Here is a 15,787-nt window from a genome sequence, read left to right on the forward strand (position 1 = left end):
AACAGTGCCCTGTTTGTCAGCTGAGAGATCTCTCCAGTGCTAGAAGAGGCCCCTGGACTCTGAAGTCTGGTTCCAGACTGGGAAGTTTGGGAATTAAGAGGTTTGTTCCCCTCTAGTCCAAAGCCCATTCAAGTGCCTGCATGTTTAATTCCTGCAGAGTACTCAAGACATCCCTTTGGAATTTGCAAACAAGTTAAAGTTGCAACTTTTACGTACCCTGAAATAGCTCCAGCCCAGCTTTATTCCCCAGAGCTGTGTGTGAAGCAGGGTGCACAGGGAGAGTGCAAGCCAAGGATGTCTCAGTTAATGATAACCCTTCCTGAATATTGCCATGGGATTTTTAGATGCTTCTCAGCTCCCAGAGAGATGCAGGAAGATGAGACCCCAATTTAGCATCTCATCCAAAAAGCAATAAGTAGTTCTGACAGTGCAGGTCTCCCTAAGATCTGTGTGGAAAAGTCAGACTTGGATGTGAGCCCAGCCTCAGGGTTGTGCTGAAACTCAAGAATTTTGGATTTGCCTAGAATGACTTCAGGCAATCCATACTCTGACAGATAGGGACTGTGGGATTTGGGTTTAGTGACGAGGAAATTGTTCCTAAAATTACTGGTGGGGAAAATGGAAGGAGGAACAATTGCAATTATTTGCTGCTACCAAGAAAGGTGAGACCCGTTCAGGGAACAAAGGCAGGCTTCACTTCTTAATTTGGTCACTCTGACACATCCCAAGAGCTTTACATTGGAAGGAAAAGAGGCTTGCTCTGTGAATAGCTCATATATCAGAGTGTGGGAGAATTAGACCAGCTTTAGGTAATGGGACTTTATTTTACATCACAGGTGCCTGGAGCCCTCTATCAACACTCCAGCCTTGTGGTGCCACCCCACCAAGAGCAAACACAGCCCCTGCCCTGCAGATATCACAGCCCAGGGTGGCAGGGGTGACAGCCAGAGGTGTGGGGCAGGGACATACTGGTGTGACAAAGACTTTTGCATGGCATCCACAGCCCCAGCCAGATTCATCCCCAGGCTCTCCTTCGTGGGATTTGTGGCAGAGGTAAATAATAAAAGTGTGGTTGATAGAAGACAGGATGGTACCTTGTGGGGAGATTTTTGTCATGATTTAGGGGGCAGGCTATGAGAAAACATAAAAGTGTCTCCAGGAGAAATGACAGAATCTGTTTTCTTTAGTGAGGGAGAAAGTTTTCTGTAGTGACAGGATATTAGATTTAAGAGCCAAGGAGAGACCAAGCAGTGAAGAGGCTTAGAGGTAAAGGCTCCAGCTTTTCTTCCAATCCCACAGAAATATTTATGGTATCAAGACATGTGCTATCAAGATGAAAAAATGAAATCTCAGTAACAGTGCTTTGATGTTTCCTAGCTGGTGGGGATCTTGAAAAAAATCCATTGTGTTTGACTTCATTATAGCAAAGCTATAAATTCTCTCTGCTTTCCTCATGAATGCTCCCCAAGGGCAGCTGGGCAGTCAAGTTGTTCCAGCTTTCACACAAATGTCACTTTTCACACTCAGCCCATGGTGCCTCATGGGCACCACTGCAACTTTGGCCCCAGTGAAATCACCTCCGAGGGTGCAGTGCAGGTGCTGTATAGTTCCTGCTCTGTACTTCCCATTTCCACGTGTCCTTGGGCGAGCATCTCTGTGACCTGTGCTTTGTGCATCAGGGGTGTAAGAGAAGGAAACCTTTTGTTGGGGTTATAATGTTCTGTTGGGGTTGTGCCTCAATAACTTTAACATGAGAGCTGTTATTACTCTGCAATTCCATGAACAGACTATGCAATGTATTTTTATTGTGTTAAGCTTAGTTTTAAAAAACAAATAATTCTGAATCTGAAAGCCAGAAATTATCAAAATTTGAAAATTGTCAATATTTTAAACCATTTTCCAAATAAAAATTTCAAAACTTTCAGAAATTCAAAATTTTTCAGTGTGTCCTGGGAGCATCAGGCCCAGCATCTCCAGCCGGGCAAGGGAGGGATTGTCCTGCTCTGTTCTGCTCTGGGGTGGCTTCACCTCAGGTGCTGGGGGCAGCTTTGGGTGCCACAAGATAAGAAAGACATGAAACAATGAGAGGGTGCCCAAAGGAGGCCATGAGGATGGTGAGGGTCTGGAGGGGCCATACAGGGAGCAGCTGAGGGCACTTGGTCTGTTCAGCCTGGAGGGGACAGAGAGGAGACCTCAGTGCAGTTACAAATTCCTCGTGAGGGGAACAGGAGGGACAGACACTGATCTCTGCTCTGTGGTGACAGTGACAGGACCCAGGGAATGGCCTGAAGCTGTGTCAGGGGAGGTTTGTGTTGGGTATCAGGAAAAGGTTCTGCCCCCAGAGGGTGGCTGGGCCCTGACCAGGCTGCCCAGGGCAGTGGTCACAGCACCAGCCTGGCAGAGCTCAAGGGGTGTTTGGACAAGGCTCTCGGGCACAGGGGGTGACTTCTGGGGATGGGGCTGTGCAGGGCCAGGAGTTTGATGATCCTTGGGGGGTCCCTTCAAACTCAGGACATTCTATGAAGAATGTGCTGAAATGGAATGTCTACCTCCTATATAGAAGATCTCCTCCTTGGTGAACTGATAATTTCCATTTGAGAAAATTTTAGCTTCAGTGAAGAGAAAAACTGGTGCTTAACAGAGTGCAGAGTGGAGAGAAGTGAATAAAGAGGAAATGTTTTTAAAACACTGAAATGGAAGTTGTTCCTTGAAGGATAAATAGATCTAAGACAAGGCTAAAGAAGAGACATTGCAATATTTGGTATGGGATGCTAAGAGCAAGCAATTTAGTATCTGAATGGCAGAAACAGATTTTTAAAAGTTTATTTAGTGGAATTGGAAGCCCATTGCATGGGTCTAGAAGAGTGAATCAGTGATAACACCCAAGGTACCAGGACTGGCTGCTTTGTGTTATTGTTGTGATAGAGAAAGCACAGGATTGAGGAGAACAGATTTACTGGGAATGATTAGACTAAGAAAAGCATATATAGAGAGGGGGTCAGGTGGTGAGTGTGTGTGTGACTATATGAATATCTTATGTTATTTGTCAGGAAGACAGGCCAAGGTATGAGGTTAGAGGGCAGAGAGTGATCATGAATAAAGTTTTGCATTTGTAATTTATGTACAGGCAGATACTAAATCAGACCAAAAGGTTATCTCTGCAACCCTAAATCTTGTTTTCCCAAAAGAACACTCTCTAAAAATTATTTTCCCCTGATTTCTGTTTTTGTGATGTATAAGGATGGCAGTACTATAATTAATCCCCTCTTGACTCTGCTCATGGATGTTGTAACTTCATACAGCAGCGTAGTTACTCACTGAACAAGCTGAGATTTTAGCTTCTTACTTACTTACCAGAATTAATGGGAGCAAACCATTCCTCTTGGGCTGTACAGGAGAGACAGGTTTTATAGAGCAAGTTGAAAAGAAAAATGTTAGCCAGCAATTCAGTCATAATTCTGGGAGGGAGTTTCTGCTCATGAAAAAAAAAAGGTTGTGTGCCTGACCTTGCTGGGCACAGAATGCCCCCAACTTTCACCATGAAATCATTGAAGGTTGAGTCTCCTCTGAACCAGCTAAAGCAAACACAGTACACAGTCCCTTTGAAGGTCTGTGCATGCTCCTCAGTGCTGTGCCTGCCCTCAGCTGGGCTCATTCTCTCTGAAACAAGCACTGCTAGTGTCCAATTTGTGATGGGAAATGTGGGTTTTGGGGGGTGATGTAACCCCTGAATTTAGCTTTGATTTGACAAAATCACTTTTATCATCTTTATTCCATTGTATCATTGCATGCAGAGCAAGTGCAGTCAGCGTTATCCTGGAGTGCAGTTCACAGGGCACTGAAAGGGGGATAGAAGTGCAGGCTGGAAATGAGGGGTTCTGAGTTTGGGCTCAAACTCCCTCTTAGAGATCTGGGGGCTGCAGCTGCTCCTGGCAGCCCTGGGACTGGAATCACAGAACACCTGGGAAAGCAGGCACAAGTGCTAATGCCCCCTGTAAGTCAGAAGCATTCAAATGGCAGGCAGTGCACTGAACAATTCCTCAGTGCAATCCCTGCTCTGTCCTCATCTCCCAAAAAGCAGCTGTAGATTGTCGTGGTGATTTTCAAGCTCTAGGGAAGCAAGTTGCTTGAACCAGGCGCCCCATCCAGCTGCTCAGACTGCAGGAAAACCACTCAGCAGACTTCAAGAGAGATTAATCAAATGGCCTGGCTTTAAAAACCTTACCCAGAGCAGGTGAGTCACTGCTGGGTCTTGCATGTCAGAGCAGAATCATCCTTCCCCAGACCTGGGCTGCACAGCCTGTGCCTCTTTAAATCTGCGCTGCGTGCTGCAGTGCTCTGCATTGTTGCCATGGCAGAAATCTCCCCATAGTAATAACCTCTTTCAGAGAAGGTTAAAAAGAGACAGTGCACATGCTCAGAAATGCTGCACTTGTTCTCTTAGCAGTTTGCAGCGGCCATTTCAAAGAAACCATCACAAAGACAAGAGAAAGATCAGGTACTGATATTTTTTCCTTTGTTAAAGGGGGTGAATTTTCTCTTTCATATAAGTCCATGCACAGATCTGTCTCTGTTCCCAGCTGCACTGCAGAGAGAGACCACCCTTGTAAGCCTGTCATGATTATTCCTTGCAAATTCCCATGCAATAACTATGAGGCAGGAGTCAGGTGTGATTTAGGATGATTGCTGCACTAGAGGAGCAGTTGTTCTGCAGTGGGGCTCACATACAAAGCTGAGCTGACTCTGGGGTGGGTGATGGGTAAGGTACCCAAAAAAAGTTTAACAGTGTGTCTGTTTTGTTTTGTTGAACCTTTGTAGTACTCATAGTCACCTCTGAGAATAGCCTCTGCTCCTGCTGACCAGGAGGCTGCTTCATCAGGTGCTTCCAAAAGAGGCTGGTGTTGTCCTAATTTACTATTACTTGCAGACACTCGGCTGCATCCTATTGCAAATACTGCTATTTTTGATTGTACTTGTTTTGATTGCAGATCACCATTAATTAAAACAGAAAACCCAAACCACTTCTCGTGATTTCATCCCTTTATTTTGGGGATTGTAGAGATTAAAAAAAAAGGATCTCATCAGATCTAAATAGTAGGTGGGACAGGACACCCAATATGAGGGTATAGGAATTATATTACCCATGGGCTCAAGTATATCTGTGACTCTACTTGTACATGTTTGTCTCTTGCTTCTGAACCATTCCCTGCTCTGGTGTTTAGGTTGGGTGCACAGGCAGGGGATGTGTATAATGCTGCTCCTGCCCTGGCTGAATTGCTGGTTTGCACATGCTGCAAGTGTTCGTGCAGAGTTTGCAGCTCCACTTTAGCTGTGCCTGAAAAGGCGGATTGCACATATTGAAGAGCGTTCTTGTTCTGTTCTGTGCTTGTGGCAAAATGAGGAAAACCCTTCCCTGCCTGCCTCTACTGCCTTTCTAAATGTGAAATACAATCTGTTCTGGGGAGTGCTGTACTCTTGCATTCAGTACATGCAGATCTAACGCTCTTATGCAACATCTTTTTGCTCAATAAGCACCAACAGAAAGGGGCAGAATGTTGTCCTGCTTTCCCACAGCTAGCTGAACAGATTTTTTATGTGGGTTTTATTGTATTGCCATAACTTAGCCTTATTTTAGTCTGTCTGTCTTCCATTTTGATGTACAGGAATGAAAGGTAAGCTTGGCTGAGCTAAGGAGCTCCCTAGCATTGTGCCAGAGTCCTTGAGGCTTGGATTGGGATCTCTAACAAGCAGTTGCAACTTGAGCCAGTCCCTTTTGCTCTGAACAGTTTACCTGTTGGGTCAAGAAAACACTTAATTTGAAACTTATTAAAAAAAACTTGCCTCTGTGTGAAGGGAAACTGTTGCTGGACCAGGTTGTACCAAGGTCTGGTGTGGCCTGGCTGTGGTTTTTAGGAACAAATAGATGGCTGCAAATAATGGCCTAAAGCCCAGATTAGGAGGGGAAACAGAAGGTCAAAGAGTTTTGATGCATTTACCATTAGAAATTCTACTTATGAATTTGTGGAGGTTTAACAAGTCTTTTCCTTCAAATACTTTAATAAAGGAGTTTTTATAATTAGTGTGCTGTGTAATGCTAGTGGTTACCTTTAGTTATTTTACTTGTGAAAAGATGATGCAATAAAGCAAACTAGAGGCCAAAGACCTTGTTTCCAGGTTATGTTTCAGCCAGCTCTGTAATCCCTGGAGTTTTGATCTCAAAGAGTAACAGTGAACCAGCTCCCCAGATTCATGTCTGTGACTGTGTAGTTAGAAAGAAGTCACAGAACCAGGCAGAGCTTCTGGCATCCTGGCCTTCAAATGAAACCAAAGACACTCCAGGGACTTCTTATCTTGTGTAGGGATGTTCTCTCACAGTTGAGTTTTATGTACACTCTGGAAAGGTACAGAGAACTTCTCTCCATGCTCTAGATCTTCTGGTATTTTGTTTTCTTTCAGAGGAAGACTGACAAAGCTTTAGCCATCAGGGACATTAAATTTGTGACAGAACCCTTGTGTGTCTGTAGTGTTTCTCACTAACTTGTTTATGTCTCTTGACAAGCAGAGAAGCACCCATTCCCAAGATGCTGGCACCCTGCCTTCTGAGGAGAGCCATCCTTACAGTTCCTTTGGTGTTTTTGGTTGCACTACTTGTCTCAGAGCCTGTCGGAGCTGACCAGGAAGCAGGAACAGCCATCCCAGCTGAAAGTAAGTACCACCCTGCAGTCCCCTCCTACAGCCCCTGCTGCAGTTCTCATGTTGCTGGGCTCTGAAGTTTGCCCAAATAATTCGAACTATTTTGGATATGTCTTGCCTACATTGTTTTAAAACCACAGCCTGATAATCTACCACTGCTGTTTTGCTCCTGCATCCAAAGCTCTTCACTCTCTTATCTTTGTCTCTTGATTTTTGCTGAAATCTGCCACTGTTCTGCACCTTTTCTTTTGTCCATTGTGTTAGCCCTGTCTGTGCCAGCAATCACCATGTTTGCTTTTCAGAGACATCACTGAGACTTGTTCTTTTTCATCTGACATTTTCTGTTCATTATATTTTGTTCTTGAGAATGTTTGCTGTTTTAAAGTCATGAATTTTTATTTTAAAAAATCACAGTGAAGATGCCAAGAAAGCATTTTGTCAACACCTAGTCTTGGGGCCTTCAACCACCTAATTCTCCTTTGCTGTTCTGTGTTGAGTTTATTTTACTTTATAAACGTAATGACAGGTCCTTGCATCAAGTTGTTGATGTGAAACACTGTTGTCTTCTCCTTTTGTCCAGTGTAAGTACAGTAGCACTGGAGCTGGGTGATGGTACAACAATGATGGAGCAGGTCTTTAATACTGTTTAATGTGGGGGTTTTATAGAAATATATTTTTTTTCTTAGCCAGTTAAAGACTTTGGCAGGCTCCCTTTCTCCAGCAGGCAGAATTCCCGGTTGCTGGTTAGCACTCAGATGTGAGCAGGGAGCACATTGTCCAGGGTGTCAGAGGCATGTACAGCCCAACATCAAGTGTTTGCAAAATGGGCTTACAGACAGGACACAGGCACAGCAGCATTCCCCAGCATTAGCCTGGGTTTCATCCTTTCATTCACACCAGACCCCAGAGAGCAAACTAAAGCTGGGCTCAGGATTTCTCTCTTGTGCAGTATTTCTGGTGAGGTTGTCAGCCAGGCACAGGCACGGAGAGGCCAATGAGAGCAGCTGGGCCTGATGAGCTCAAGGTGTTTGTCTGTCTGTCTGTCAGTACTGCTGTTTGTTAGTGCTCAGATCTGTGTTATGTGGTGAACAAGGTAAAGCAAGCCTTGTGCCCTTCAGTCTGAGTGTCTGGGTCTGGGAACATTCTCTTAAACACTCCAATAAATCCATATTGCAGCAGCTCTGCTTACCAGCAATGCCTGCTGATAACAGGGCATTTGTTGGGCAAAGCTGTGTCATATTCAAAGTTAGAGGCTGAAGTGGTCTGTCTTTGTGATATTATAGTCAGTTTTATTTTATTAGTCTTCTATTTAGAGCTCCCATTTGTTAGATTGGGAGATGAGATTTTTCTAGGGAGCAGGTTCATGTTTTCAGACAGAATTTCTGAAAAATCTGAAGATAAGGTTGAAAATGTACCCAGGGCTAGTGGAGCAAAATGAAAGGCTCAAGTTAAGGGTTTAATGTTTCCATACAATGAGCTATGGAAGGAAAAGTGGAACAGCAATGTAGCAGGAAGAAAAATCTTAATGTAAATCTGAAGTAAATCTTTTATAACTGAGAGACTGCGTGGGCCATCACAGTGAACCAATTAAAATTACCTGGGTTCTTCAGGAGTACCAACATCAGTACCCACCCTGTGGACTCTTTTCTGTAGCTCTTTCTGATACTCAAAATCACTGTTTACTCCTTCTAGTTAATTCTTCATGCCATGTAGTCATGATTCTCTCCTGAATCTCTCCTAGGCCGCCCCTGTGTTGATTGCCATGCCTTTGAGTTCATGCAGAGAGCTCTGCAGGATTTAAAGAAGACAGCATATAATCTAGACACAAGGGTAAGGAAACATTTAATGTCTTCTTTTTATTTTTCTTATTTTTTCCAATATAAAAGAAAATTCTGTGGATAAAAGTAGGTAAGGTGGATGGATTTTTGCAGTGAACTGTGCTGTCCTGTGTTCTGAGGTGAGGCTGGTTAATTACATTTCACCTCTCTATGCAATAATTTGTGGAATTCTTCTGCTTTGGGGTATCAGGCACAATAGGAAGTACAGGAAAGTGTGAACTGACTGTCATGTCTTGCCAAATTAGAGCCATTGGTGCTGCTTTTCTCACTCCAAACGCTGAGCACACACCTTTGTTTTTGTGTTGGGGGGAGTAAGGTGAGAGTATAATTTATAGCTATTACCCAAAAGGAAAGAGCCAGCTCAAACAAAAAGTCTACTAAAATAAAATACTCCCCTGCACATGCTTTTATCCCTGGGGAGAAGCTAAGGCAGGAAACATCATCCATAGAGAGTTTTTACATTTCTCTGGTTTCATAATGATGAAAAATGCCACAAAGTAGAACAGCACAGGGAATGAAACTTGTTTGGCTTGCAGTGAGTGTGCAGAATGTGCCAGGGCTGGTACCTCCCTTCTGTGGGGGATGTGGATCTGTCTCTTGCTGCAGCAACCTGCAATCTGTGCCTACCTGTGTCCCAGCTGCTGTCAGATGCTGCTGTCTCAGGAGGGTGGCTTTGTCCCCAGCTCCTGGGTACCCTTTAGCTGGAGTGCTTTAGACACACTCCTGCACAGATTGTTCAGCAGAAGGCACTGAAACTTTCCTGCTTTTCTGATTTATGCTCAAGGCTGTTCACAGGTCAAAGCCTGTGAACTTTTGTCTTTGAGGAATGGTGTGAGGTTACTTCAAGTAGGATCCTTGATGTTTAGGTGAAAATGCAAGCGCATGAACAAAGATGCCTTGAATTGTGACATGCTAGAAAAAAATAAACAAACATTCCAGCAGAACCAGATTGGTATGTAGCACATTTACAGCTAAACAAAATCTGTTCAATAATTACAGGTCAAATATATTTTGGGCTTCATGAAGAAATCTTGCTAATGAATCTGCTGAGCACTTTATGCAGCCCAAACAAGATGTTCAGATTTTGCTGTAAAGTGGTTTTAGCACACCTCTTCCTACTACAAACCTTTGAACTTTTCATCAGAATTTCTACATCTTGATGCAAAATCTCTTAAAGTTTTCTCTGGGTGTCTGGCTATGGCAGTGACCTTTATGAAACTTCCAGCTTGTAGACCAAGAGAAAAAATGTGTAAAACGCATATATTCAAAGCAGAAGTAGCATTAAGAACCCCAAAGATAGCAACTGTGTTTTAATAGTTTTTAAAAAATAAAAATTCAAGACAGCCAAAGAGATAACATGAGGATGGAAAAAAAGTCAGTTGAGATGAATGTCCTATTATTGTCTTTCACACTTGTAGATTTGACAGCAAGCCTGAAAATGTGATATATTCCCATGAAAACACACCTATCACTTCCTTATCACTTTAAAATCTAAATAATTGAATTCATATTGAAATCCTTCAGTTTCTCATGACTGGAACAGGCCTATTCCAGTCACTCAGCTAGGAATTCTGCCTACATCCTCTAAAGACATGGAAATATTTAACAGTTGAGGACTTCTTGGAACTGTCTTCTAGGGTATTTTAATTCTTACTTTTATTATTCAGCTGTGGCACAATTTAATGCAAGCTGAGGGCTTTAGGACCACTGCTTTCAGCCACATATATTTCACATTTGACTATTTTAGTCTGTTTTGCTTCTTTGTGGGGTAAATATTCCTGTCCCTGAAAATACAATTCCCTTTGTTAATATTCCCACTGGAGACATTAATTTCCTTGAGAAACTCTCCTTTGTTTGCAGGCAAGATTGTTAGATGATGACTAAGCAGCTCTAAATGTGTTGGAGGGGGAGGGATTCCCAAAAGCTTAGAGAGGAAATTCTCATTTAATTCCTCCTGCACATCTTACCCTGCAGTTCTGTACAGGGGAAGCCTGTATATAATTTTATTGCACAAGAATATTGCTCAAGAGCTTTCACAGTTCATTTGGCCCTGGGTTGATTTACATGGTGTCTCAAAGCAAACTGACTCTGGAATAGATCACAGAAGGTCACAGACCCTTTTATGAAGGCCACAGACTGGACCTCCTTCCTTTTCCAATCCCAATAGGTTTTTGTAAGCTACCCTGGTGTGATGGTCCCTCACTAATTGTCAGGCTGGCTGCATCAGAAGGGTCACAGACCACTTCTGGCAGGCTGATTTCTACACATGAGATCTGTTTACCCCTCTCTGTCCTGTTTTTTGTTGCTGCTGGTCCCTCAGAGCAGGCTGGAGAAGTTGTTTTGGCAGTGAGAATTAACTGTGGGCAGAATTTTCTGGGAATATCTGTGGTTCACCGCTCAGCCAAAGTGCCACATGTGATCATGGGCTGGGGAGAGGAGTCCTGTGCTGCTGGGAGGGAGCTGCTCCCACCACAAGCACTGCTCTTTATTGCTTTATAAACTGTGTGTGGTTGTTTGGAATGTTTAAAGCACAGTAAGCTAGATGTGGTGCCCCTGGAAATAAAAAGAAAGGCTTGAAAATGTTATTAAAGATGTATAAGATGGTCAGCAGCCTTGGGACTCAGCTCCAGGGATGTTGGCATGCTGTCAACCCCTCTTATTCAAACCATGGCAAATGATGTTGGTGAGGTGGTGAGAGGGTGGTGATGGAATGTCTTTTCAATGATTAGCAAAGTCTGATCAGATCTTTTCAGTTTTGCAGGGCAGCTGAAACAACTAAAAGTGATTCCTGATTTAATATGAAACCACAGGGTTGTGGTTTTTTCCTGAGATTTATCATCTGGGGAAAGAAAAGCCTGAGCAGCAGATGGCTTTTCCTGCACTGAGGAGGCAAGTGCAGAGCAGGATGCTTCAGCCCAGCTCTGCTCTAAGTGCCTTTAGCTGATGTGGGTCAATGGATAACACAGCTTTTAAAACACAACCTTTAATCACATGGCAACTCCATCTCATCCAGGAATTGCAAGTCAGGCAAGTTAAGGATTGGATTGATTGGCATTGGAGCTGGTAGGCTTCAAAATGCCTTTTTTCTGTGCCTAGCTTTGGTAGCTGGTTACCCCAGTGGGGATTAATTTGGTGAGTGGAATTCCCACAGCTACTGTGTCCCATGACAGTAAGGGGGAGTTCTCTCTTGGATCAGGCTGATTTTCAGGTACAGCTTCAGCTCATGATAGACAAACTGAGGTGCAGATATGATGTTGATGTCAGACATCTCTGCTGCATCCTGCATCTACTGAAGCAGCAAGCGCTCCAGACAGCCAGGAGAATCCAAGTGTGTGTGTGTATGGGCTAGAGAGGAAGGACTCCCAGATTTCCTTTCCCTGCTGTCCTCTGCCTGGTCCCCAGCCCTTTCTCACACAGGAAGGCTGAGAGGGTGCAGCCTTTCAGATCATATCCAGCTCCACCTCTCAGAAGTTCCCAATCCACCCTCGTTGCTTCAGAGCCAGGGATTTGTGGGCAACAGAGATCTCCTGATATTGATGAACCTCTGTTCCACCCAGAGACTTCCAATTTCACCAGTTTGGGACCCCTTTCCTTAAAGAAGTCAAGAATCTCATCTTGTGTTTGGATTGTGATTGCTCTGTGCCAGCTCAGCACCTCTTGTCTGTTTTATTATCAGTAACTACTGAATTTTTGTATTATCAAGAGAAAGTTAAAGATAAACAGGAGAAATTAGAGAAGTTAATTTCTTCACTGAGAGTGGGTCCAATTTAATTGAATTTTAAATTCAGAGTCTGTTTTTAAGTAAAATAAAATTTCTGACATGATTTGGGAGGGGTGGGGAGGGGGCTTAAGCCTCTAATGAACTTCTGTGCTTATGCTCCAGTTTGTGCTGTTGAAATAAGATTGTAAGAAAGAAAAAGTAACTTCCTCCATGTCACAGGAAGTAGTGCTATGTTGGTATGCCAATTAATACCACAAAAGCAAAATCATTTTGCAGAGCAGTAAACAATAAGTCTGATTTTTTTACCCCAAAATTCACCTCATACCACTAGCTCCAGATTGGAGAATAAAAATAAAATGGACTTTTCTTTGGGAGCTCATTTGTTTTACAATGCTGACATTTGTTTTTTGATGATGTTGTTCCTCCCTCTTATAGACAGAAACTCTGCTTCTTCAGGTGGAAAAGAGAAATCTGTGTGACTGCATAGCTGCCAATCTGCTGAACTGAATCCTGGAGACCCCTGAGGAGACTCACCTGTCCAGCAGTTTTTAAAATGCAGCTGTATAAAATACAGCTTTATGGAGTTCATGTGGCAAGCATGTATGCCCCAATGTGCTGATGAAACTGGGGCCTGTGTCTGATGTGTTTGTCTGTTCTGTATCTTTTTTAAAAGCACCCTCTTTTCACATCTGCTGGATTGCCAGTAAGGGCTCAATTCAGTAAATCTGTTACTTGATTTTAGGGTGGGGAGGGGGGAAATGTACCTGCTTTGATTTTTAAATCAGAAATTGCCAAGTGTAACCCCCCCAGGATAGTTTTGGAGAGCAGTGCCGTAGAGACACATGCAGCTGTTTTTTGTCTTTAATATGAACATATGTCTGTGGCAACTTACCCAGTTACATTGAGACATGCCACTGTAGTCTCTGTAGGCTTTGCCTGTGTATTAAAGATGATGAAGTCCTTTCTGTTTGTAGTCTGTGCTGTGCCCACCTTCAGGCATGTTGTAGCTCTGTCAGCTGGAATGGGGTGTGTGTCATGAGGAGTTATACATCTGCTTTTCTTGGACCAAAGCAGTTGATATCTGTGCTGAGCCTCCTGTTATACTGCAGAAGAGTATTATTTTCTTTAATTAAGATGTTTGGGTTCTTCCCCTCCTTCCCTGAACGCCCCATTCTTACCCTAGTGAATTTCTGAGTAGCTTTATTTTAGCGGCTCAAATGCACAGAGTGAAAAGGAGAGTCAGGGTATGATTAGGCAGCCTGGCCAGTTCCAGCTGTGCCAAATGCTGCCACCAGCAACTGCTCAGCATCACACTGAAGGACAGCTCTGTGTAGTGCCAAGAAGTTTCTTTGTGAGACTGTGCCTTACTTTGCTTCAAGTGAAACACAGGCATTAGGTCACACATATTTGGTCCATCCTGTGATGGACTGAACTCCAAACGTTTTGGTTTTCTCTTGTAGCTGCCTTTGAAAACTGCTCTTTCTGTTTCAGGCATGAAGAAAGACCTTTGTACCTGAAAGATGAGATTGTTTCATCCTCACTTCTCCCCCTTTATTGTAAGATTCTGTGTCCACTCACAAGTCTGAAATAGGCAGAGCACTGTGAGGAGGTGCTTGGAGTTCTTCTGCTTGTGCTTTAGAGCTGTCTCAAATTATTCCAACACTGAGACCTGGCTTGGGAAGGGGATGGGACATCTGAAGATAAAAATCTCTTCAGCTGAATTTGTAAGAAAGTCCTGTCTGTGGCTGTGCTTCTGTAAATAAATTGCTGTGACTTTGCTGGAAGTGGATGGGAGAGGAAACACAACTCCTGCTCTGCCCCTGTAGCTGTAGGAGTGGTAACAGCAGCTGGGGGAGCACCACAGGGACCTGAGTGCCTTCCCAAACCTTCCAGAGCTGGGAAAACCAATCCCTGTGCACTGAGAAGCACAGCATGCCCTTCTGTGTGTGACCAGGACACAGGCCAGCACAGAAGCCCAGTGTGAATGGGACAGAGGGTTCTGGTGTTATTTTTCCAAATCCCCTCAGGGAGCAGCTGTGCTGTGTTTCTCACTAAGTCCATTCACACAGCATGGGGGCACTGGCACTGCTCATTTTGGGCTGCTTGGCAAAGCCAGCCAGTGCCAGCCTCACCTGCAGCTCCCCTCCCAGAGGGTGGGAAGGGGCCGCAGTCCTTATCCATGGCAGAGCACTCTCAGGATTTCTGGGAGCAAAGCCTCCTTTGGAGAGCTTCAGCTGGTCCTGGCTGCAGCTCAATGGCTTCTCAGAGCTCCTTGGCTTTTGCTGCACTTGGCTTGTCCCCATTTTGTTCTAGCTTGGCTTTGTTCCCCTGCTTTGCTCTGGGCCTGTGTTCTCTCTCCTCTCCCTTTCAACCTCCATTCCCTCTTCCATTCTGGCACTGCCCTCCCTCTGATGCCAGGGATTTCTCAGGGCACTCCAGGCCCCTCAGTCTGGTGACTCTGGAGTCACTGCAGGTGTGGGTGGTGGGGCTGATACTCCCCAGGTCAGCAGCCCCTTTAGTCCAGCTGGCAGCACTGCCAGAGCAATGAGTGACATCAATTTACCATGGAGCAACATCAGCATCTCATTCCCAGGGAAGAGGAACTCACCTGTTCAGGGCAAACATTGTTTGGAAAGACCCCTTTTTACCTAAAAATGAACATTCCTATTGCAGAACTTGGAGGAAGTCCCAGAACAGCTCAGTTTCAGATGAATTATTCTGAATTATCTTGTGGACTGTCCCCCAGCCTGTGTAATCTCACTGGTTTGTTACAGGTGTGGACAAGAATCCAGCCATGTTTGCCAGATGGAAACACCTATAGATCTTCATGAATTTTTCCCTTGGTGATTGCACAGGCACTGGCTTGAACAAAAGAAAACCTGACCATTTGGAATTCCTTCAGTTGCTTTGCTGCTCCTCTGCTTTATGATTCACTTTGTTGGAACTGTGGAAGTGAAACACGGGACAGAATTGGGCTGTTGACCCAGCCAGGAAGGTGATAGATGAGGAAAGAGGAATAACTTTCTCATTCTCTTTCTCAGAATCTGAAAAATTTAATATTCCTTTCAGTCTGCAGAAGCACAATACAAGCAGGATTTTCCTAGTGGTGATTTTTGCATGTTCTTTTAAATTACGTTACCTATTCTCTTTTCATTCAATTACTGTTCTGTATTAATTCTTGTTCAAAACCACCCAAATGACAGGAGAGCAGCAAATATGCCACCAGTTCTGAAAAAGCATTGTCAGGAAGGTGTGGGAATTGCACCCAGCAACTAGAATATCTGTTCGAGTTAAGTGAAAAGAAACTTTTGAAGAATTTGAATATGTAAAATCAGGTTTAGTATGACAGAGTGACAAGACTCAAGATCATTTTTCTAGAGAACAGGAACACAGCAAAACCTTATAAAGTGCTGACAGAGGAGCTAGGATAAACAGGAGCAGTGTACAGACTGGGAACCTTCAGTCTAGTCAAGAGATGCCTGAGGAGGCTCAGAACAGAAGTTTATAAAGCCATAAGTGACCAGGGAATGGCTGT

At 44.0% G+C, this 15,787-nt stretch overlaps 1 protein-coding gene across 1 annotated transcript; it reads left to right on the plus strand.

The window, feature by feature from the left end:
- The first annotated feature begins 4,238 nt into the window (after window positions 1-4,238).
- On the plus strand, window positions 4,239-13,217 carry LOC102033556. The gene is made up of 4 exons (XM_031060079.1): window positions 4,239-4,498; window positions 6,563-6,705; window positions 8,435-8,523; window positions 12,688-13,217. The coding sequence occupies exons 1-4, from the start codon at window positions 4,257-4,259 to the stop codon at window positions 12,757-12,759; spliced, it is 546 nt and encodes a 181-aa protein (XP_030915939.1). The 5' UTR covers window positions 4,239-4,256; the 3' UTR covers window positions 12,760-13,217.
- Window positions 13,218-15,787: the final 2,570 nt, after the last annotated feature.

Source organism: Geospiza fortis, unplaced genomic scaffold, assembly GCF_000277835.1.
Source record: "Geospiza fortis unplaced genomic scaffold, GeoFor_1.0 scaffold147, whole genome shotgun sequence".
NCBI lineage: Eukaryota > Metazoa > Chordata > Aves > Passeriformes > Thraupidae > Geospiza > Geospiza fortis.